Consider the following 26,008-nt stretch of genomic DNA (forward strand, 5'->3'; position numbering starts at 1 on the left):
AACTGCTTTATGCAATGCTCATCAGTAAGCCTGCGAATGCAAAGATGCATAAGGAAAAGTTTTGCCCTACAGGAACTTACAGCCTAGCCTAGTTGCAGATTTGAACCACTAAATATTCAATTATAGTATAAAAATGTTATATACAGGATATGTCACAGGCCTATGAGATCAAAAGTAGGGAATTATGGTATTTTTCTTAGAGGTCAGGGGAACCATCACAGATGGGACATTTAAAGAGTCATTCCACCAGAAAAAGAAATATAGATTGGTAAGTGGGTGAGTGTCTTAGTCCACTGGAGTTACTATAACAAAACACCATAGACTGGGTAGCTTATAAAGAACAGAAATTTATTATTAAGTTCTGAAGTCTGGGAAGTCCAAGATCAAGGCACCAGCAGATAGGTATCTGGTGAGGACCCATTTCCTGGTTCACATACAGCTGTTTACTTGCTGTGTCCTCACTTGGCTGAAGGAGTGAAGGAGCTCTCTGGGATCTCTTTTATGCTGGTACTAATCTAATTTATGAGGGCTGCCATGACCTTGTTATCTCCCAAAGGCCTTACCTCCTAATACCATCACACTGGGGGTTAGGATTTCAAAATATGAATCTTGTTGGGGACACAAACATTCAGTCTTTAGCAGAAAGAAAGATCAGGGTGCATCCAAGTGAAAATTTTGGTAAGGTTAATGATGTCGGGGCATATAGGGAAGATTGGTGAAAGAATGGCTGGAAAGACTTCACAATATTTTCAAGGCCTTATAAACCATTCTGCATTCAGGAATCTTTGATAACTATTGAGCAAGAGCATGTTGACATTGGATTTTTTTGTTTTAGAAAAACAACTCTTTTATTTTACTATTAATTTTTTTCAAGATGGAGTCTCACTCTGTCACTCAGGCTGGAATGCAGTGGCGCAATCTTGGACACAGCAACCTCCACCTCCCAGGTTCAAGTGGTTCTCCTGCCTGGGCTTCCTGAGTAGCTGGGTTTATAGGCACCTGCGACCACACCCAGCTAATTTTTGTATTTTTAGTAGAGATGGGGTTTCACCATGTTGGCCAGGCTGGTCTCAAACTCCTGACCTCAGGTGATCCGCCCACCTTGGCCTCCCTGAGTGCTGGGGTTAGAGGCGTGAGCCACCATGCCCGGCCAGAAGAGTAACTCTTATACCCAAAGGAATATAAACATCCTATTATAAAGACACATGCATGTATATGTTCATTGCAGCACTGTTCACAATAGCAAGGATGTGGAATCAACCTAAATGCCCATCAATGATAGACTGGATAAAGAAAACATGGTACATGTACACCATGGAATACTGTATAGCCATAAAAATGAACAAGAGCATGTCTTTGCAGGGACATGGGTGGAGCTGGAGGCCATTATACTCAGCAAATTAACCTAGGAACAGAAAACCAAATACCTCATGTTCTCACTTATAGGTGGGTGCTAAAGGATGAGAACACATGGACAGAGGAAGGGGAACAACACACACTGGGGCCTGTTGGAGGGTGGATAATGGGAGGAGGGAGAGGATCAGGAAAAATAACGGGTACTAAGCTTCATACCTGGACAATGAAATAATCTGTGCAACAAACCCTCATGACACAAGTTTACCTGTGTAACAAACGTGCAGTTATACCCCTGAATTAAAACAAAAGTTTTAAAAAAGAAAAGTAACTCTGGTAGCTCTGGGGATTGGCTGAAAAAGAGAGGTAGTGATCAGACTGCAGACAGGCATTATCTCTCACAGGCTCTGACTTCTGAGATCAAATTTGTATTTGTTCTCATGCCTCCTAGTCATTTGCTGTGCATTTTATACATGCACAATTACAATTCAATCAAATATACTCTAAAGCTGAAGTAACCCCTGAGATACAATAGGTGTTTGCAGCATTAGCCTGATCTGAGTGAGTGTAATCCAAGTGAAATGGTTTTATTTCATTTCAGTAAAAACTGCACCGGTTGGAAAATGAACCTTACATATTTACTAACCCATAATAGTTATTTTTATTTTCTTTTCTTATTTTGGTGGATGTTTAAGTGAATGAAACTCATTATTCTTGGCTGTTAACATACTATTTGCAGTCAACTGACATGAATTCTATTGAAAAACATGGAGACTGCTTTATTTTTTAAATACTGTCTTTTAAAATTATGTTCTACTTGAAAAATTCTATATACATTCCTTACCATTATTCTTCTTCTTGCTACCATTCAAATATTGATGTAGCCATTAATGATATCCTTGCTGTATAAGCATATCCATATCTATATAATAGATATGTGCTTTCAAGGAAACCTTTAGAATGCTTTTTCAGCATTATTTTAAAATACTGACAAATAATATTGCATTCTGCTTCCCGTCATGATGAAGGAATAGAGATTGTTCACATTTAACAACTAGAAAACCAGAAAACTATATGAAGCAGCAGTTTTTAGACATTGGACAACAGGCAATACATGCCTATGATTCATAAGAGAAAGAAAACAAATGAGGGGAACCCAGTTATTGCCTCAGATTACTACTGGGAGGCAGTTTTCACATTGTATCACAGGGAATAAAAATGCAAGCAAAATCCAGGTATTGCTGAGCTGAAGAGAGTAAGGTCAGACAATGAGAAGCCCAAGGGAGCTAGAATCTGGGGGAGTAGAAAACAGGGAAGAGAGAACTAGACATAGAGCGTCCAGAAATCTACGGAGAGTAGATGAGAACTGATTTATGTTTGCATGAGAGGACACTACACAAGACTTGAGGGAATTTACCAGAGATGCATAGTCTGAACAACTTCTGGGCCTCAAACTGAGCTTGAAATAATTTGTCTTTCCCACAAAAAGAGTGCAAAGTCCTGATAATGAGGCATTGTGTAGAGTTCTCACAAAGGTATTACCTTAGTGCTAAGATTTAAATTATGGATTAGTCCTCACAAATTTTAAAGCATCTTTTAAATGATCCAGTGGGAGCTCAGGGAGGAAGGGAAGGATGAATACCAGGAGCATAAGGAATTTTTAGGGCAGTGAAACTATTCGGTATGATGCTGGAATGATGGATACATGACATTATGTATTTCTCTAAACCCATAGAGCATACAACACAAAAAGTGATCCCTAATGTAAACTATGGATTTTAGTTAATGATAATGTATAATATGGGCTCATCAAGTATATCAAATATACCACATTAATGCAAGATGTTAATAAAAGGGGAAAAAGGTGTTTAAAAAGGCTGTGGAGAGGAGGTATATAGGAACCGTCTGTACTTTCTGCTCAATTTTTCTGTATACCTGAAACTGCTCTAAAAATTAAGCTTATCAACATATAATAAATATGATTCAGCTAATCCCCAGATGCTTCACTCTGTGCCAGAACGAAGTCCAACACATCTAGAATATGTATTTTTTTCAAAATTCAGTAACCAACTGTATAAAGCCCACAATGTTTTCCATACAACTAAAAATTACAAGGCATGCAAAGAATCATAAAATATGAGCTGTAACCAGGACATAAAATAGCTAATAGAAAAAGACCCAAATGTGATTGAGTCATTTCTGATAGCAGACAAGGATATTATTATTATATTCTGTAAATATGTTCAAGAAGGTAAAGCAAAATGTAACATGATGAAGAGATAGATCAAATGTATTTTTAAAGTCCAAATAGAATTTCTAAGGATGAAAATTATCACTTAAGTGAATATTACACTCGATGAGATTAATAGCAGGTTAGGAGAAAACTTAAAAAGAATAAATTCGGGGCACCTCACCTCGGCGGCGGCGGCGGCGGCGGCGGGCGGCCGGGGAGGCGGCGGCGCCGCCCCCTGCCCGCGGTCTTCTCAGCGCAGTCGGCCGCGGACCCGCTGGTCCCGGGCAGCGGCCAAGGCTACTGGGGCGGGAGCAGTGGGCCGGGCGGCGGCGGCAGCGGCGGAGGAGGAGGAGGCTGGAGTGGGCGCGGAGGCGACCGCCATGGCGTTCCTCAAACTCCGTGACCAGGATGTTACAAAAGGATAGAGATGGAAGAAATACATAGGGTGAAGTATGGCAGAAAGAGTAGAAGCTTCCATGCCCTCTCTGGGGATGCCACTGTCCAGGAATCTCCGTATGTTCAGCCCAGAAGCCTCCTGAACCCAACAGAAGAGAAGACAGAGACAGTAGAGTCTTGCTCTTTTGCCCAGGCTGGAGTGCAGTGGTGCGATCTCAGCTCACTGCAACCTCTATCTCCCAAGTTAAAGAGATTCTCATGCCTCAGCCTCCCGAGTAGCTGGAATTACAGGTGTGCGCCAACACACGTGGCTAATTTTTGTATTTTTAGTAGAGATAGCATTTTGCCGTGTTGGCCAGGCTGGTCTCGGACTTCTGGCCTCAAGTGATTTGCCCACCCCTGTTTTTAATTCTTAAGGTTGGGTATTATCAGCAGTTCTTTTTATTACTTGTGACATAACAGGGAAGTGTTTGATCTTTACTTTTAAAAAATATATTTGGTACCCACAACTTTAGTATTTTTAACCATAGAAATATCCTTTCTATAAATGTATAAATAGCTTTGTTTTTGCTTCTTAGAAAAAACTGAAGAGCAGAAAATTTTTATATTCCTGGGTTTTGCTACCAGTTTTTCATAGAAGTATGAAATGAAAGGAGAAAAATGTCCCCTTCTCCAGTCTTGCCAGATTCTGTTGTAAACAATCCTTATGATGATTAGCTTTTCAGTGGATTTTTTTCCCTTTGAATGACTTCTTCAGGAGCTCTTCGTATTCTTGTTAATAAAATCATTAAACTCTCCCATGTTCAAGAGCACGTGGAGGCATCACATTATCTGACTTCAAAATATACTGCAAGACTATAGTAACCAACACAACATGGTACTGGCATAAAAATAGATATATATATTACTGGAACAAAATAGGGGACCCAGAAATAAAGCCACATACCTACAACCAGCTAATCGTCAACAAAAATATACACTGGGGAAAGGACACTCGATTCAGTAAATGGGTCTGGGAAAATTGGATAGCTATATGTAGAAGAATGAAACTGGACCCATGCCTCTCACCATATACAAAGATTAACTCAAGATGGATTAAAGAGCTAAACATAAGACCTGAAACTATAAAAATACTGAAGAAAACCTGAGAAAAATTCTGGACATTGGTCTAGGCAAATAATTTATAACGAAGTCCTCAAAAACAAAAATACACAAATGAGACAATTTTAAAAAAGCTTTCGCACAGTAAAAGAAACAGTGAACAGAGTAAACATACAACCTACAGAAAGGGGAAAAATATGTGCAAAATATGAAAACTGCATCTGACAAAAGGCTAATATCCAGAATCTACAAGGAACTTAAGAAAAAAACAAACATTAAAAAATGGGCAAATAACACAAACAGACATTTTCCAAAAGAAGACAAACAAGTGGCCAAAAAACATGAAAAAATCCTCAACATCATTAGTCATAAAAGAAATACAAATTAATCTACTTATGCCTAGTGTTCCATTATTGGAACACTAAGCATGTGGGAGTTATTTATATCCTACTGCTCAAGGTCATTGCCAAGTTCTGATTTTTCACTCATAATTGCAGCTTCCAGCATAAATGGGTTAAAACCATCTTATATGAGTCAGAATGGTTAGTTACTATTAAAAGGTCAAAAAAACAACAGATGTTGCCAAGGGTGCTGTATTAGGGTTCTCTAGAGGGACAGAACTAATAGGAGATATATATATACACACACATTATATATAAAAATATATATAATGTATATATTTTATATATATAGTACATAATATATAGTATATTTTTATATATTATATATATATGAAGGGGAGTTTAAGTATTAACTCACATGATCACAAGGTCCCACAGTAGGGCATCTGCCAGCTGAGGAGCAAGGATAGCCAGTCCGAGCCCCAAAACTGAAGAACTTGGAGTCCAATGCTTGAGGGCAGGAAGTATCCAGCACAGGAGAAAGATGTAGGATGGGAGGCTACACCAGTCTAGTCTTTTCACGTTTTTCTGCCTACTTCATATTCCAGCTGTGCTGACAGCTGATTAGATGGTGCCTACTCAGATTAAGGGTGGATCTGCCTTTCCCAGCCCACTGACTTAAATGTTAATCTCCTTTGGCAGCACCCTCACAGACACACCCTGGATCAATACTTTGCATCCTTCAATCCAATCAAGTTGACACTCAGTTTTAACCATCACAGGTGTGAAGAAAAGGGAATGCTTATACACTATACACTATTGGTGGGAATGTAAGTTAGTAAAATCCTTATGGAAAATAGTATGGAGATTTCTCAAAGAACTAAAAATAGTGATACCATTTGATTCTGCAGTCCCACTACTGTGAATATACCCTAAGGGAAAGAAATCATGTCAAAAAGGTGTCTACACTGGTATGTTTATTGCAGCGCTATTCACCATAGCATATACATGGAATCAGCCTAAATATCCATCAACAGAAGATTGGATAAAGAAAATGTGGTGTATATGTATAAAGAATGAAATCATGTCTTTTGCAGCAAACATGGATGGAATTGGAGCCCATTATCCTCCGTGAAATAACTTGGAAACATAAAAAAAAAAAAAAAAAAAAAGAATAAATTCAGACTTATAAAAACTTTGTCTTCATAAGAGAAACTATCATGAAGCACAGAGAAAAAATACTCATTTTTTTCACAGAATTGATGAAAATTACAAACACAAAGATCTCAGAAGCTCAGAATTAACATAAAGGGAGCCACAAAAAAGCACATCATAAAATGCTGAGATCCAATTTAAGAGAAAAGCTTAAGAGCAGACTGAGGAACAAAGGACACACTACATACAGAAGAACAAAGAGATATGTTGCAGAAGATTTCTTGTTAGAAATTATATAACCAAAAGACGTGGATCAAAACCTTTGAAGTACTGAAAAAAATCTATTAACCTAGATTTCTATGTCCAGTGAATATATTTAAATATTTTTCAAATATAAAAAGGAGCTAAGGTCATTTTGAGAGAAACAAAATCTGTGAGTAAATTCATCACTGATGGTCTTGTACTACAAGAAACGTTAACTAGTCGTTGTGGCAGAAGGAACATGAGTCCAGATAGACACATGTGCACACAGATGAATGAAGTGAAGAGCACTGCACAACAATAATATGTGGATTAATATAAAATAATATTTTTTCTTATTAAAAGATAACCTGTTGTATAAAGCAAAAATAAGATAATGTAACAGGGGATATGTAATACATACAGAAATGAAATGTATGACAACGACAGAATAAAAGACAGAAAATGGAAGCAAACATGAAAGCAGACTACTTTAAGACTTTTAATTTGTATGCAAAGTGTTGCAATATTATTTAAAAGTAGACCGTAATAAATTAAATATGAATGTTATAAACATAGAACAACTACTAAAAAATAAACTGAAGTATTAGGTAATAAGCCAACAATAAAGATAAAATGGAATGTTATATAATAATAAACTTTTTTTTAAAAAAAGGACATAAAAAAATAAAAGAGGAGCAATTAACAGATGCAACAAGTAGAAAAAAATACCATGATGACAGAATTAAACTCAACCATATCAATAATTACATTAAATCTTAATGCCTTATATATTCCAGTCTAAAGGCAGAGATAAAATAAATAAAAATTCAACACTCTATACTGTATACACATCATTTAAAATATAAAGATACAGGTATGTTTAAAAACTAAATGAAAGGAAAAAGTTCTACCAAGTTTGTGTGATACAACTAAAGTAGTGCTTAGAGGAAAATTCATATAATTATGGACTTATATCAGAAAGAATAAAGACCTAAATTTAATTATCTATTTCCTTTTCAGAGAGCTGCAAAAATAAGAGGTAATTTAAACCAAAGGAAACAGAGGCAAGGAGTAATGAAGATAAGAACAAAAATCAAGAAAATAGAGAGAGAACAAAAACAATTTAGAAAACCAGTGAAACCAACAGCTAGTTTGTTAAAAAGATCAATAAAATTGATAAAACTCATCATACTGATCAGAAAAGAAAAAACAATGTTACATTACCTATATCAGGTTTAACAGAAGTGACCTACCAAAGATCTTACAGATGTTAAAATAATCATAAGGGACTATTATGAACAACTTTTTGCCAAGAAATTGGGCAATGGAGATGAAATGTTCAAGTTCCTTAAAAGATACAAACCAAAGCTCCCTCAAGATTAGAAAGAAAGAAAGAAACTGAGACTAGTAAAGCAATCGAATTCGTAGCTAAAAACATTCCCACAAAAACAAAAACACCTCTAACTTAAATTTACTGGTGAATTCTAACAAACATATAAAGAAGAAATTATATTAACTGTGCACAGACTCTTTCAGAAAAAAAGAGGTAGAGGGAATTCTTGCCAACTAATTTTATGAGGCCAGTGTTGCTCTGATATCAAAACAGATAAAGACATTACAAGAAAAGAGAAATACAGAATAATATCCCTCATGAATATAGACATATAAATCCTAAACAAAACCTTACTGGATTGACTTCACCATATAAAAAGGATAATAAATCAGGACCAGTGGGTTTATAACCAACCCAGGAAGACAGGTTGGTTAGCCAAAATCAATCAATGTAATTCACTGTATTACACTGTATTAATACACCACTTTAAGATACAAAAAAATCATCGCAGATGCAGATAAAAAAATTAGAAAGTTTCTCAAATTAACAAAGGTTATCTCTGAAAAATTTAGTTAAAATACTATCGTTAATGGTAAAAGACCAAATGCTTTGCCTCTAAGATCGGGTTTAAGGTAAGTTTACCTTATCCCACCATTTCCATTGTACTGGAAATCCTAGCCAGTAATAATAAATAAAAGGTATAAAATTGGAAAGGAATATGTAAAACTCTCTTTATTCACAGTCAACATGAACATCTATGTAGAAAATTCTTTGTAATGGACAAATAAAACTAATATAACTAATACACAAATATGTAAAGATCACATAATGCACAGTCAATTTATAAAACTTTATTGTATTTCTACATACTACATTGGACAATTAGAATTGAAATAAAAATTATTGTTTAGAACAACACTCATAAATTTAAAATATTTAGGGAGAAATTTAAGAAAGCATGTATAAGACACACTCTGAAAACTGCTAAACATTAACAAACAAATAAGAACTACGTAAGTGTGGAAATATACCCTGCTCATGTATTAGAATACTCAATATTATTAAGCTATTTTTCTAAAATTGACCTATAGTTTTAATATAATTGTCACAAAAATATTCCATCAGAATTTTTATTTGTAGAGATTGACAATCTGATTATAAGTTTTACAGGGAAATAAAAGCTATCTAGAATAGCACAAATAATTTGAAAGGAAATAACAGTTGAATATATACAACTTGATTTCAAGACTTAGTATAAAGTCACACATAATTAAAAGTGTGGTGTTGATATAAAGATGGACACACAGATCAATGAAATAGAACAGATAGTCCAGAAATATGTGTAGTCATTTGATTTTTGACCAATGTACCACAGTATTTCAATGGAAAGGGGAAGGTCATTTCCCCAAATGATGCTGGAACAATTTCATAGCCCTAAAAAATATAAATAAATTACCTCAATCCTTACCTCACATCACATACAAAAAACTTAAAATGGATCACAGACCTAAATGTAGGAGTTAAAAGTATAAGATATATAGAAGAAAATATTTTTAAAGAAATCTTATGACGTTGTGCTAGTCAAGACTCAGGAAACAAAAGGCTCTAACTATAAAAATATTTTTTAAAAAATTATTTGATAAGTTGGACTTTGTCAAAATTGACACTTTTCAAAAAGTCAAGCCTTTTTGGAAATGGGGACTACATTTGCAAAGCACTATCTGATAAATAACTTGTTTTAAGAATATGTAAAGAACGCATGCAAAACAAGACAGTCAACTCAATGAAAAAGTGGCGAAAGATTTGAAATATACACATCATCAAAGAAGATACACAGATAGCAAATAATACATGGAAGGATGCTCAGCATCTTTAGTCATTAGAAAAACTAAAATGTAAACCATAATAAGATGTCTCTACACATTTCTTACAAAGTGTAAAGTTAAGACTGAAAATATACCAAGTTTGGCTGCTAGAAATACAAAATGTTAGGGCCAATTCACAAAAGAATTAGGTAGATTCTTACTAACTTAAATATGCAGTAACCGTAAAACCCAGCAGAACCATGTGCTAAACATTTACCCAAGGAAAAAGAAAACATATGTTCACCCAAGACTTGCAGCCAAATGTTCATATCGACACTATTCATATTAGCCCCAAACTGGAAACAGACCAATTCTCCATCAACTAGTGAATAGATAAACTGTGTCACATCTACAGCAAGTAATACTATTTGACAATAAAAAGAACGAACTGCTACATGTAACAACATAAATGTCAAAAGTATTATGCTAAGTGGAAAATACCTAGACATGAAAGTCTACATACTGTATGATTCCATTTATATGAAATTGTAAAATAAAAGGCAAAACTATAGAGACAGAAAGCACATCAAGGATGCTATGGGCCAGAGTTAGGGGCAGGGAACTGACTCCAAAGAGGCATGAGTGTCACTTTTCTATATCATGATTAGGTGATGTTTTCAGGAGTATACACATTTGTCAAAAATCATCAGGTATCTTACAGATATGTTCAAACATGCAAAATGACACATGTACAAAGTTATTCATTGCAAAAAATACAAATTGAAACTATATTGCACAGAATGCTGTCATCTACATGTATTTTTGCATTTACATATTATATTTAAAGTCCCTAGGTTTTTTTTAAAGAAAAATCAAATTTTTAGCCAATGCTTATGATGAAAAGTGCCTATTATGTGGTATATGGAGTCAACCTGTATAAAATTATATGGTTCAGGGAAGAATTGCTGGATCGTGTAGCACAGTGGAACTCCAGAATCTGCTTGGACTCTTCAGAATGGGCAGGTGATTATAACCACTCTGACCTCATTATCTGAGCTTCATGTTCCTCATTGGCATTCTAAGAAGAAAATGACAGGGAATCAAAAGGAAAAAGTGATAGTGTGTACAGTGGCACACACATCATTATTACTGCCAAGCTAGTCTGTCCTAAACAACTATAAAAATTCTAAGAAAGTCTCTTTACAAGGGGCTATGGCCATTTATTGTCCCAGAGACTAGATGGAATCAAAGCTTCCCAAGATACAAGAGAGAGTTTAAATCTCTAGGGACCTGACACTCATACTCCATAATTGTGACAAGTACACTTTGACATGGCTGTTCACAAACTCATCATGGAGACCTTAAGGATGTTGCTCTTCAATTAACTACATGCTCCCACACAGTTCATAGTTATGACGGGAAGCAGTGGCACTTCAAATGTTAACATTCCAATGATAGGAAAAAGGTCCATTTTCCCAAAATACTAGACAGTCATATATAATGGAAACTGCAAACCTCCGAAAGTGTGTCTGCATATGGGCAAATAGTAAAATAGCATTGAATACACAATGTCTTCAAGCACAGTACACAAGTTTGACAGTGTTATTCTAACTGCTCTAAAATTCTTTTTATCAGATTCACTGCTAACATGCATGGAAAATATGATGACAAATTCGGAGATTACTAAAAGAGAAAAGAAGGCTATATAATACAATCACTTATTACATTCAGTCTTTTTTCACAATTCTGTAATAATTGATGGTAATTCAATAGATATTTATCTTTATCTAACTTTATCTTTAAAACTATCCCAAGTTTACTTATTACTGCTATGGTTTTAAATTGCAGCAGCTGAAATATAGTAGGACAAATGCATAACTTGGAATAAGACTAAATATTGCATTTCACCTTGATCACATCGTCTCTGTGCCCTGAGCAAATAGCTTAACTTCTCTGACCCTCAATTTTCTCATCTGAAAAAAAATGAATCCTCTCTTTCGGACTTTCAAGAAATTTAATTTGGAAGATATAAAGGAAACATTTGCATCTACTACAGTGTTTCTCAAAGTGTAATGCACCCAGGAATCACCTGGGGATTCTGATTCAGAAGCTCTGCATTGGGTGCTAAAATTTTCAGCTTCCAGGTGATGCCAGTGCTACTATTCTATTATTGCTGATGTTATCTGGAAGCTGGTTTATAATGCAAAATCTCATGTCCCACCCAATGCCTACTGAATTTCAATCTTCCTTTTAACAGGATCTCCAGGTAATTTTTATGAACTTTAAAATTTGAATAACATTGATGTAGCAGTAGATCTTGCTTATTGCTGATATGCAGTCAAAAATATTATAAGTTTTGAATCATCACAAGAAAAGTGTGTAGAATATAAATGAATATAATATGTTTTTTCCTCTTCAAAATCTGATTTTGAATTATATTTCCCAGGTGTCACCGGAAGCTAAAGAGTGGCCTAGCCTCAGGTCAGGTTTCTACTCCCTGACAGCCTCTCAATTAGCTGCTGTTGTAATGAAATTATGCATTGTCAAAAGCCTTTTTTCATCATTTTCTTCACCAAATCTCAAGTTTTAAGTATTTTATATAGAAACTATATAAAATCCAACCCTGCTCTGCCCATTCCAGTGGCTGCCAGATAGCTGGTTTTCTTTGTGATTTTGGGCTGTTGGTTTTCTAGGAGAGGAGGAGAAGATTAGAGCAAGTTAAAACGCCACAGACCTTGCTGCTCTTACTGAGATTCCGCCATTTTTCTTAAATAAACACTCTCCAGATTGCATCAAGCCATTAGTTAATTTACAGAATTCCAAAATAGTTGATTCTGGAAATTTTTGCTAGTTGCTTATATGGTGAAGAGGATTTTTGGAGGTCTTCACTACACCATTCTGGCTGATGTCGCTTAAAATGCCCTGAAGCTTTTGAATGGTGAACAAAAGTCTTATGGATTTTCATTATCTTGATACATTAGAGAAACCATGCGTCCACCTGATTGTATTGGGCTCCATTTACAGATACCACTGAAATATCTTGATAGTTTGAGGCGATTATTAGATGAGAGGTCACAGTGACCTCCTCCTAAGAAATATTTCTCAGAATTAAATGTCAAATTTTTAATAAACATTGTATTATGATTAAGAACCCAGGTTTTTAATGAACCCTGGGATCAAGCCCTGGGTCTGGTCCTTAACATGTAACCTTAATCGAGTTACTTAACCTTTATAATACAGTGATAATAACAGTATGTATGTATAGATTTATTTCAAAATTCAATTAAATTACAAAAGCAAAGTGCTTGACACAGTTCATGGCACAAAGTAAATGCTCAAGATGTTTTAGCTTCTATTGCTATTATCATAGTTAAGAATATGGTTTGGTACTGATAATAATAATGAATGTTCTCTTGAATGTGTTTCTTTAAGAGTCACATTGAAATAGAAATAAATAAAAACTGTCTCACTCATGCTACTTTATGTTCTATGCAATTCTAGGCACTGTGGCGGTCCAGCAGTTGATGTCAGTGATGATTAGCAAACATGATTGCCTCTTTCCCAAAGATGCAGAACTGCAAAGCAAGCCCCAAGATGGTGTGAGCAACAACAACGAAATTCAGAAGAAAGCCACCATGGGGCAGTTACAGAACAAGGAGAACAATAACACCAAGGACAGCCCTAGTAGGCAGTGCTCCTGGGACAAGTCTGAGTCACCCCAGAGAAGCAGCATGAACAACGGATCCCCCACAGCTCTATCAGGCAGCAAAACCAACAGCCCAAGGAACAGTGTTCACAAGCTAGATGTGTCTAGAAGCCCCCCTCTCATGGTCAAAAAGAACCCAGCCTTTAATAAGGGTAGTGGGATAGTTACCAATGGGTCCTTCAGCAGCAGTAATGCAGAAGGTCTTGAGAAAACCCAAACCACCCCCAATGGGAGCCTACAGGCCAGAAGGACCTCTTCACTGAAGGTATCTGGTACCAAAATGGGCACGCACAGTGTACAGAATGGAACGGTGCGCATGGGCATTTTGAACAGCGACACACTCGGGAACACCACAAATGTTCGAAACATGAGCTGGCTGCCAAATGGCTATGTGACCCTGAGGGATAACAAGCAGAAAGAACAAGCTGGAGAGTTAGGCCAGCACAACAGACTGTCCACCTATGATAATGTCCATCAACAGTTCTCCATGATGAACCTTGATGACAAGCAGAGCATTGACAGTGCTACCTGGTCCACTTCCTCCTGTGAAATCTCCCTCCCTGAGAACTCCAACTCCTGTCGCTCTTCTACCACCACCTGCCCAGAGCAAGACTTTTATGGGGGGAACTTTGAGGACCCTGTTTTGGATGGGCCCCCGCAGGACGACCTTTCCCATCCCAGGGACTATGAAAGCAAAAGTGACCACAGGAGTGTGGGAGGTCGAAGTAGTCGTGCCACCAGTAGCAGTGACAACAGTGAGACATTTGTGGGCAACAGCAGCAGCAACCACAGTGCACTGCACAGTTTAGTTTCCAGCCTGAAACAGGAAATGTCCAAACAGAAGATAGAGTATGAGTCCAGGATAAAGAGGTAAGGAAAATCTGGAGGTCGTAACTACCAGAGAGGGCTCAGTAGCCTCCTACTGTGGGACAGGATCACACTGAGGGTGACATATGCTGGCTCCAAAGTCAAAGAAACACAAGTTTGCTCCATCATTTATGAGCTTTGTGACTGTGTGCAAGTTAGCTTCATCTCTGTGAGCTTTGATTCCCTAATGTAAACAATTTAAATACTAGTATTATCTACCTCAAAAGCACATAAGAAGTGATTGAACATTTCCCTGGTACAGAATAGGCTCAATAATGTCATCTTTGATTATTATTAAATAGATAGATTTGCATTAGAGGGCTGGAAGGAGAGGGGCTGTGAGGATATGGACAGAGCATTAGGAGCCTGTTAGTTTTCACTAACAAGAAAAGGATGAAACTAGGGTAAAAAAAGTAGAAGTCGATAGACCTCCATGTTTTATTCTTTCAATCATTGAATGTTGAGAGAGTGCCTTCTATCTGCCAGGCTCTGTTCCAGACGCTGAGGATTCAGATGAGCTGAGAGAGGCCATAAGAGCCAGGTGACATAGGGGATTGACAGGCTGATTTTCAGCCTTTGACTTTTACTCTGAGATAGAAATCCATGGAGGTTTTTGAGAAGAGGGGTGACATGAAGTATGTTCACATGAACAAGGAAGACTGTAGCCTAAAAGAGGAAAAAGAATATGATTCATAAAGAAGCAATTATGCTAAAACCTAATTATATCAATGTGCATCTTCTCATGAAATGATCAAAGTAGGAGTAGCTCCTCTAGTGGTCTCAGTCCCAGTTTCAGGCTGTGTGATTTGGACAACCCTTCCTCCATGGTGTGCTAGGATCCTCAGTCGGTTGTTAAGTTGGCTTTAATTTACCTTAATATATTTCCTATCCATTCATCAATTATCAGACAAAAAGATAACATAATTTCAGGAGCTATGGCAAAATAAATATTAAAAAATACTACTTATAAATGAGATTGAAAAATTACTTCCTTGGAAAGTATTTTTTTGGTAAGTTTCACTGAGTGGAATTGTGGTTTGAATTTTTCTATATAATGGAGAGTGACAGGAGATTTAAAGAAAAATATAGGGTCATTATCTTAAAAGGTTACTCTTCTTTCTGAATGTAGTTTTTGGAACCACTATGTATTGGAATTCTGAATTACTGCCAATCCATGATGATAAATTAGCATTTCACACTGGGAAGCTTATATTTTGAGGCAAGGGGTCACACTTTAAACGTAGTAGAAAAAGAAAAAAGTTATCACTATGAATTTGCAGATGGATACATTCATTTCTGAGGATGTTGCTGATGCATATATGTTCTGAGATCTACGGTATATTTCAGAGATTCTGATAAACTGATAGAACTTCCCAATAGAGGTCATCTTAATGGGCCATTTCACTGTCACATTCTTACCCTCGTGACAGGCCAAGGGAGAGCTCTGCAGTAGGGTGGAGGGTGGGGGACCGCTCGTGGCCTAGCCATGAAATTATAGAAAGTTAACTGTTCGGGCTAAATTTTGATCATTTCTGTTTAGAGTTATTCATTTTTCTTTAAATTCCTTTATAACTTTACCCCACAAGCATTGAAGGTAGATGGATGGATAGATAGGTACGTAGGTAAATAGGTAGGTAGGTAGGTAGATGATAGATAGATAGATAGATAGATAGATAGATAGATAGATAGATAATAGATAGATGATAGATAGATAGATAATATTTTACTTTGTTTAATTATCAATGAGATATATGTTTAAATTCCTTTATAACTTTACCCCACAAGTATTGAGGGTGGATGGATGGATAGGTAGGTAGGTAAATAGGTAGGGAGGTAGGTAGACAGATAGATAATATTTTACTTTAATTATCAGTCAGTGAGATATATGGTTTTTAGTTTTGAAACATATGTTCTTTTTCCCTCTCCAAATTGGTTTCTAACTTTTTCTAACTTTCTTTTCTTTTCTTTTCTTTTCTTTTTTATGTTTTATTTTTTGACAGAGTCTCACTCTGTTGCCCACGCTGGAGAGTGCAGTGATGCAATCTTGGCTCACTGCAACCTCTGCCTCCCAAGTTGAAGCGATTCTCCTGCCTCAGCCTCCTGAGTAGCTTGGATTACAGATGCATGCCATCACGACTGGATAATTTTTTTTTTCTTGTGGAGACAGGGGTTTTACCATGTTGGCCAGGCAGCTCTTGAGCTCTTGACCTCAAATGATCCACCCACCTCGGCCTCCCAAAGTGCTGGGGTTACAGGCGTAAGCCATGGCACTCAGCTAGTTTCTAACAATTTTCTTAGGAAATATTGTATTGTGGTCAGAGAAGTTCATCTGGATGATATTAATTATTTGGTCTATTAAAACTATTCCCTTATTACTGGATTGGGATTCTATATATGACCAACAGATCAAGTCTGTTAATCAGGCTATTCAAAGCTTCTATATTTCTTCTCATTTTTATCAGCTATATCTATAATTTTTGAGAAAGATACTTTAAAATTTCCTATCAGTATTCTGAGTTTATCAATTTCTTTTTATAATTTTGTCATATTTTATATTGAACAATTTGAGGCTCTACTACTAGGTGAATAGAAGTTTGGAGTTGTTCATATCTCCCTGAAGAATTGATCCTTTTATCATTAATTAGTGCCTATTTTTCATTGTAATAATGCTTTTTACCTGAAACTCTATTTTTTCTGATATTAATATTGTCATACCATCTTCCTTTGATTAGTAACTTCCTGATATGTCTTTTCCTTTATTTAACTTTCAAACTTTGTTTCATGATTTGATCTAACAACTTACGTCTTTACAATTCTGGAATATTTTTTCCATCATCTTTTTGTCTATTTCATCTTCCCACCTTCTCAATTTTCTCTTTCCAGAACCCTTATTAAGCTATGTTTGACCTTGTTAATCTATCCTCTGTCTTTGTTAACTTCTTTTTTCCATATTAAATTTCTATAAGTATCATTTTTGAGGCATTCTAGGTAACTTTTCTCAGACCTGTTTTGTAGCTTACTAATACTCTGATGAGCTAATTCAATTCTGATACTTCCCCAGGCCCATGATTGGAGATTTTGTAGTCTCTTCTTCATAAAAACAGTTGATGTTCCAAGCTCTCAGTTAAATTACTTGTAGTTTTCTGCCTGCCTAATACTGGAGGCCTCACCTTCTGTCCCCATGTGAAAAAGAAAAACCTAGACCCAAGCTCTGTGGCCTCTATCCAAGACTAACATCCCTCGTGTGCTTCTACTTATTGTTCTATATTTCGGTTTCTTCCTTGGTTCTGATGGCTGAAGCTGCTGTTTTATTTTAACCTTGATGATGTATTTTAAAAATATATTTCTTAAAACTTTTCCAGCACTTTTATATGTTTGCATTGGGAGGGATTTCTTCTGTATTCAACTTAGTCCTTTTCATTCCTGGAAGTTTCCCACAAGCACCTGATACATACAAATGTGTCAATATATTGTTTTGTAAGGGTTGTCCTTCTCAGTATTTTAATTTCAATTTCTTCCAAAATTTTGGCTCTAAAATAGCTTTGGAAAACAAAGAGAATATATTGTAGAATAATTCTGAGTGGAAACCAGCATAGTACCAACTTTTCATGTAAAAATGTGGTCATATGTTTAAAATAGCCTTCTAAATGATGTAGGATTACAAAATATGAAGTATTATTTTTTAAAATTCTAGTTGCTTACAAAGAGAAGGAAGATTAATTTTTAAGTGTTCTTATTATCTGGATGAAATATCAACATGTGGGGATCAAATTTTTCAAAGCAGAAACATAATTGAGATTTTAATTTAAAAACTGTTATTAAAATAATCAGATATCTGAGAGCTACACATGCCTTAACCTTTCAAATTTCAGTGGTATGGTAAGTTTGAATGAGTCCCATGGGACTTTTGCTCAGAATAGGAGAAATTAAAAAGTCAGCCAAGGCCAAGATACATCTTAAATAAAGATGTAACTTTAATACCCCTCTTTTGAATAATATATGTATATGATTTGGAGCTTAGTGGTTATGGAGAAAACAGTCTCTGTTTTTAAAAACGTTACTGCAAATTCTGCAATTATCCAAAAGCTATACAAAACAACTATCAATTTATAGAGATATAAAATACCTATGCCCTGAGCTATATCAATAACTTGGGAAGCAGTGAGAATTGGGGATGGAAAGGAATGGGCTTTATTTTTACAAAATATAAGATGCAGTGCTTATTTAACACATGTGATCTTTACCTCTCGTATCAATGTAAGCTCATTACTTTGGGTACTCTTTTATAAGATGGGACTCTATATGCTGCCAAAAACCCCATTCTTAGCAGTGAACTTAACCAACAATGACATTTTCCTATCACTATGTTTCCTTTTATAGAAAGCAAATGTTATTGCCCTCTTTTTTTTTTTCAACTGTATCAGACTTTCCTGCTGCATTTAGTGTAGTCAACTTTACAATTTAATGTCCGGGAAGCTTTCTGCCTCGTCTGCCCGGCATGTGTTACTGGCTTATCTGTGCTGGCATTCACTTATTTACTATTAAATGACAGCTGCTTCCAAGAGAGGCCTTGGGACCTAATTACTAAAGTGACAGTAAATCATCTTAGCAAACAGTAAAATAATACAACAAAATTACATCCTTTAAATCATTGAAAGGGCTTTATTCCAATTTCCTAAGCATCATAAAGAGTTTAGAAAATATTTGTATGTCTCTTGCATTTCAAGTGAATAAAATCACTTTATCTCTTACTCTTGCGTCCCCACCCCCCCACATCCTTTATAGCTTAGAACAGCGAAACTTGACTTTGGAAACAGAAATGATGAGCCTCCATGATGAACTGGATCAGGAGAGGAAAAAGTTCACAATGATAGAAATAAAAATGCGAAATGCCGAGCGAGCAAAAGAAGATGCCGAGAAAAGAAATGACATGCTACAGAAAGAAATGGAGCAGTTTTTTTCCACGTTTGGAGAACTGACAGTGGAACCCAGGAGAACCGAGAGAGGAAACACAATATGGATTCAGTGAGCCTGCTTTCGCCTGCTATCTCTGATGGCTCTGGCAAGGACTCCAGGGATTCTGGTGGTATGACTTAGAACCAGGTGGCTGGTCACCTGGATGTACAGAAGTCTAACTGGTGAAGGAATATCATTTACAGACATTAAACATCCATATCTGCAATGTGTACCAAAGTTATATCATGCCCCATAATGCTACTGTCAAGTGTTACAACTGGATATGTGTATATAGAGTAGTTTTTCAAAAGTAAACTAAAAATGAGAAGCATATTTCAAGAATTATTTTATTGCAAGTCTTGTATTTAAAATGTTAAATCAATATGTTGTTGCAATTTAGCTTGCTTTCAAGCTTCACCCCTTGCACTTAACATAAGCTATTTTTGGCATTGTGTTATCATCGGCTTATTTTATAGATCAATATTTTTATTTCCCTTTTTGCTGAGGAAATGAAGATAAGCAAAAATATAAATATATATATAAATATATGAGTTATTAAAATCAGAAGAATACTTTGTGGCTGTGCTGTTTGTGCCAATAGACTTTGTCATGACCAAAAAGAGAAATGTAAATAGTTTTATAAAATACAGTCGAATCACCAGGAACCTTTGAGCTGCTTTTAAAATTCTTCCCCTGGCACCACTCAGTTTTGCTTTTGCGAGGCGATTTGACATAGGAACTTTGAGACTCCATGAGAAAGTCCCTTTCTGAGGCCCACTGTCTACCTTGCCAGATCCTCAGTGCGTATCGCCAATGCAGGATGCTCCTTAGAGAAGAAAAAATGGTAAAGAATGGCATTTAACGATTCAGGCTTTGAATTACTCTGTCCTTCTGGACCGAATCTCTTTAACTGCTGGATAGTTTTAGAGGAATTCTCCTGCTACTTAGGTATTGGGAAACAATGCTTGCTAAACCATGCCCACGTGAGCACCTGTCTCCCACTCAAACCTCTCCCATCTCCCAACAACTGCACTTTAGAATACCAGCAGTGAAATGGTATTACTGTTTCCCTCTGAGTGAAACTGCTAGAGTATGTGTCACGTAGTGACATTTTTTTCTCACTCAGGCTATTGCCATCTGGGATTCTCTCCCTACTACAGCTGGCAAAGTTGGTTTGCAGCAAGAAGATAGTGGGAGGGGGCCAGGCTGCAGGAGGAGAAGGAGAAAAGTTTAGAAGAAACAAGCCATTTTGCTTCTAATTTTGACAGTATCAGTCTTTCCTGTTAAAACATACAATAATTTTAAAAGGTGAATGCCTAAAGTTCCAATTTTAGCAAATATGGGAACCTCAGCAATGCTAATTTTCTAGAAAAACCCAGGGCTCTTTGGAGCTAGAGTTTTGGGAGAACAGTTCTTCACAATAAGGCAATGGTTTTGAGAAGCCAGGCAAATAATCTTTCTCACCGTAGAACAAAAAGTTACAAAAGGCATAATCGGAAATAAAGACTACATACTTGAGTTTATGGGGTTTGTGTTGTTTGAAGGTTCAATGGTTGCATGTGTTTATTTATTTTCAAGAGGGAAAGTGGTCTGTACTGCTTTCATCCTTGCCACTGTCTTGCTTTTATTTTTACTCTCCCACTGAGGAAGCGTCTGTGGTCCTATGGTATCAACCAGTATCTTTATAGCAATAATTTCTTTAATTCCCTTTTCTCTCTCTTTCCAATTATTTAACCAGTTACTTCCACCTGGACATACGATAGGAAATTCAAACTCAAAATATGAAAATTGATCTTAATAACTCTCCCTTCATATCTTTTCACCTATTTCCAGTCCTTATCATAGTTCATAAAAACCTCAGACTCATCCAGAAAGCTATATGATGCACTAGTAAAAAAACAAAGATATTCAAACTGCTTGGGTTCAAATGGTATACAATTTGCCAGCTGTTACTGAACCTTCTATGCATAACTTTTTTTTTCCTCTGTGCAATTGGAATAATAAAAATACTACTCCCATAGAGTTGTTATGTGGTCTTAATGAGATAGCTTGGGTTAGGCTGAGCATAGCTGCTAGTAGAATCCAAAAAGGTGCCAGGCATGGTCGCTCACGCCTGTAATCCCAGCACTTTGGGAGGCCGAGGTGGGCGGATCACGAGGTCAGGAGCCTCAGACCGTCCTGGCTAACACAGTGAAACCCTGTCTCTACTAAAAAAAAAAAAAAAAAAATACAAAAAATTAGCCGGGTGTGGTGGTGGGCGCCTGTAGTCCCAGCTACTCGGGAGGCTGAGGCAGGAGAATGGCGTGAACCCGGGAGGCAGAGTTTGCAGTGAGCCGAGATCACGCCACTGCACTCCAGCCTGGGCGACAGAGCGAGACTCCGTCTAAAAAAAAAAAAAGACTCCATAAATGTTAACGCATATTTTCTTTCTTTCTTTCCTTTTTTTGTTGGGGACAGTCTCACTGTCTCCTTCTGTCACCCAGTCTGGAGTGCAGTGGCATGATCACGGTTCACTGCAGCCTTGACCTCCCTAGGTTCAGGTGATCCTCCCACCTCAGCCTCCCGAGTAGCTGGGACTGCAGGCATACGCCACCATGCCCAGCTAATTTTTGTATTTTTTTTGCAGAGACAGGGTTTCGCCATATTGCCCAGGCTGGTCTCAAACACCTGGGCTGAAGCTGTCTGCCCTCCTCAGCCTCCCAAAAGTTATGCAAGATGCATAGCAATGACGGGTCACTTAATTTGTCTGGGACTACAAGAGTGAGCCACCGCGCCCAGCCAACTCATATTTTTCTTCTCTACCCACTTCTTCACTCATAAATTTGCTCACCAGCTAATCTATTCCACTCATCTTTGCCTTTTTAATCTTCTCTCTTTAATCACTTTTCCCTTACCTTTTGATGAAGGCCTCCTACCCAGCGCGTTTTGTTCCAGCATCTCTCCTGTACTTTTGTCCTTTGCAGGCTGCCTTTTCGAAATTATTCATCTGACCATAGCTTGATCTTGCTCATTACATATGATGACTGTCACTTGCCCAGGACAAAGCCCTTCACATAGTGTAAAAGGCCCTACCGCCAGTTTCATTCTTGTCTCCTACCACTTCCCACCACACCTGCCATGCCTTTTCATACCTCTAGAACTTTCCACTTGCTATTGCTGTGTCCTTCTTGCTTGCCTTCCTTCTAGCTGGCGCGCTCCAAACATCTTTAAGAGCCAAATCAATGTCAGTTTCCTCATGAAGCTTCCCAGAATCTCAAATCAGTGTTAGTTGCTTTTTGTGCCCCCATTCGCATATATCTCTTTCTGTCTTTCCCACATCTGATTATTTTATTTATCAAATAAGAAGCAATTTAGGAGGGAGAGTGGTGAAGTGGAAATAGCAGAAAATTGAGAGCCATTCAAACCTAGATCTGCCTCTCAACATGCCTTATGCAAGACACATGGCAATGCCAGGTAACTTGACTTGTCTGATCTCATCTACAAGGTGGAGATAATAACTCCTACAAAGTAGGGATGTTGCCGTGGTTAATGGTGGTATGTAATGTGCTTATCCCACTGCCTGTCACTTTGCTCCACTGATAACTCTATTGATAAATGGAGCTTCTTAAGGGGCCAAGATTGTATCTTCTTGCTCTTAAATCCCTCCATGCCTTATGCCAAAGAGAATGTCAGCACAGTGAGTTTGCCGTAATTTTTGGGAATGCAAATATACTCAAACACACACATACAGGGTGTTTTGTGGCCTGTGATATTTGAGGGATGATATTATCAATTTTAATTGTCAATTTCAGTGATGATGGCACTAATCAATGGATACCATGAGCAGCATGTTCATCTGGGTTTCCGTTAGTCAAATAAAAAGCCTAAACAATATTAAGTACAATTAACATAAGAATAAATTGGAAATCAATAAGGATACAAAATGGTTAGGTAGTATCAAGATTTCATTTGCTACATCCTGTATATGCCTCTTTAAAACTAGGTAATTAAAATGAATCTTAAGTTATAAACTCAAGAGAAAGGATTTGCTTTCAGATGTGGGGCCTACTGTGTTAGCGTCACTATTCAAACTAGATGTCTGGGTATCCTTTGGAGAACATTTAAGGTAGAATTGCCTATGATGTCAGTTCCACTGAAACATGATTTTATATGTAACATTATGAAATGACTAAAATCTCCAAGTGGAGTTTAAGTAATCATTCCCAATGATTCTCAAGCTGGGATATTCTTCAAAAAATCATTCCCAGCCTGGGTAGTTTATATTATTGATATAATTATGACACCTTGAAAATTCAGGAGAGCATTAAATAATGTAATGCTTGCCACAAACCCCAGTGTTCCTTACACTGCAGAGCTGCACTCTGATTAGAGTACCATACGCATGAGTTTTGGAATCTACGACCAGGGTTCAAACCCAGCTCTGCCACCTCATAGCTTTATGAACTTAAATTATGTAATATATATAAGCCTAAATTTGTTTTTTTCTGGAAGTAGAGTTAATAGTTCCTCCCTTATCATATTTTTATGAGGAATGTAGTACAATAGGTGAAGGGATTAACATAGTGCCTAGAACATAGTAAGTGCTCACTAAATGGAAACTATCAGCCCTCAAATTATTTCTATTGAAAGAGTGTTTCAGCTTCTAAGGAACGTAGCAAGGTTCTGGACTCAGGGATATGACCAGCATTAAAGGTATCATGATCACCAGCACAGGGTATAATTATATCTTGGTCTCAGAGACTCTTAAGTTTATCCGTGCCCAGATAATCTGCCAGGGATTGATGGCAAGGAAAGTAACCCAAACCACTCTTTCTTTCTGAGATAATACAATTACATCCATGATCTGAAAATCATGTCTAAACAACTACGTGTAACTGTCCTTCATCAACTCTATCCATGTCTACACTAAAGATGATGTTGGGTGTTAAAGGTATTGGATAAAATACAATGAATGTTTCTGAGGGCTATCATGAATAAACTGAGGGCTGTGGACTAGGTCCTCTGGGGTACATAAATTTACAGTTATTGCCATGTTATATGATGTGCTGTGGAAGTAACTAAAGAGACCATAAAGGTGAAGCTCAGGAGAGCACTGCAGAGCCGTGACTTTGGTGTGAGTCCTAAAGACCAGTAGGAAGTCATCAGACAGAGCTGCAGTTTTGGTAAGGGGCCTTCCTAGCCCATGGAACAGCATGGCAAATGTGCCTTCAGGGTAGACCCTAGGGAGTCTTTTCAATAAAATAAACATGACCTACCAAGTTCATGCCATCAAGATGGCATTGTGCCTAACACCTTAGCAGCACGCCATGAGACCTGAAAACACACTTAGTACCCACGCAGCTTCTACTCTCTTATTCAAAGAAAGCATCCAGAGCTGGAAACATTTTGCCTTGTTTGAACTCACAAACTACAGGAAAGGAGTGCTGGAACTGTAGCTCCCAAAGGTCTGTTTCATTATTCTCTTTATAGTCTTCTTAACTGCACAAGTGGGGAATGAGTTGAAAGTTAGAACTGCCCAGCTTAAGGGCTTCTTGCTCTGAAGTGACTTGGAGAACTAAAAGTTCCCCAGGCAGCTAAAATCTACTGAACCTACTGTAGATCTTTCAGTAAAAAGTTTAGCTGATGAAAAGTGTGGTTTTTAAAGCACCATTTGTGGCTCAGGTCCAGGGCTGAATGATACTCCTTATTTATGAACTTCTGTATAGCTGCTGTCTGTATGGCCTCTTGAGGGATAAGCCACAGTGAGGCCAGCCTTTTCTTAAATAGGGAATGAGGGCAACAGGAGAACAGTGAATTGTTAGGGGGCAAACCAAATTGGCATCATTTTCTTTGAGCAAAACTGTCTCTTACTTCTGGGGGAGGCCCCGAGCATCCCACCTGTTCTTGCGAATAGAGGATGTCCATCCCAACTCTCTCTTCTCCACACACCCATTCCCTGTTCCCTACCCCCTCATGATTCACTAGATTAATTATGCACCACACTGAAGTGATCCCCAGGGTCATGCCATCATGCCCTCATCGCTGGTTACCTGTTGCCAAAATAGTCCAAGTTCCCATGCCATTTTTCCTTCATCTATTTGCTTATCCTCATATTGCCCAGTGTATTCTCTCATTTGCTTCTATCTCCAATGGCCTCCCCCTGCCTAGGACCTTTCCATTATCCCCTCTAGATCTTACAGTGCCATCATCCTCCCCTATGTCCTCTTCTCTGAATCATGGTTGCCTCCTGAAGACACCATCTTCCCTGCGGCCCTCTCAAGCCTAGCTGTCTTCCTCTCTACAACCTGCATATCATTGGCCTGAAGGGGAGACAGATCTTGCTTTGCTATTTGCAGCTACTTTCAGACCTTTAATCCTTCTTCCTCTCTAATGACCTTCTTACAAGCACATGTCTCCTTATCATTGACTGAATATTCTAGCACCTAACCCACTCACCCTCCCCACTCATACTCCATTCACCATCATGGCCACTCAGCTCCTTGACGACTTTTGAAAATCTTGTTCTGCCGCTGCCTGAAC

The 26,008-nt window shown here is 37.4% G+C and overlaps 1 protein-coding gene across 9 annotated transcripts in view; it reads left to right on the top strand.

Moving 5' to 3' along the window:
- The window catches only part of ARHGAP24 (Rho GTPase activating protein 24), an 859,252-nt gene extending 837,743 nt beyond the window's left edge, over positions 1–21,509 (top strand). For all 9 annotated transcript variants that reach the window (XM_063808953.1, XM_001144292.8, XM_016951816.4 and 6 more), the window contains 2 exons: positions 13,462–14,536; positions 19,319–21,509. In XM_063808953.1, coding sequence (XP_063665023.1) covers positions 13,462–14,536; positions 19,319–19,562 — 1,319 coding nt within the window. In that variant the 3' untranslated portion in view covers positions 19,563–21,509. The remainder of the gene's footprint in view (positions 1–13,461; positions 14,537–19,318) is intronic.
- Positions 21,510–26,008: the final 4,499 nt, after the last annotated feature.

This window comes from Pan troglodytes, chromosome 3 (genome assembly GCF_028858775.2).
Source record: "Pan troglodytes isolate AG18354 chromosome 3, NHGRI_mPanTro3-v2.0_pri, whole genome shotgun sequence".
Classification (NCBI taxonomy): domain Eukaryota; kingdom Metazoa; phylum Chordata; class Mammalia; order Primates; family Hominidae; genus Pan; species Pan troglodytes.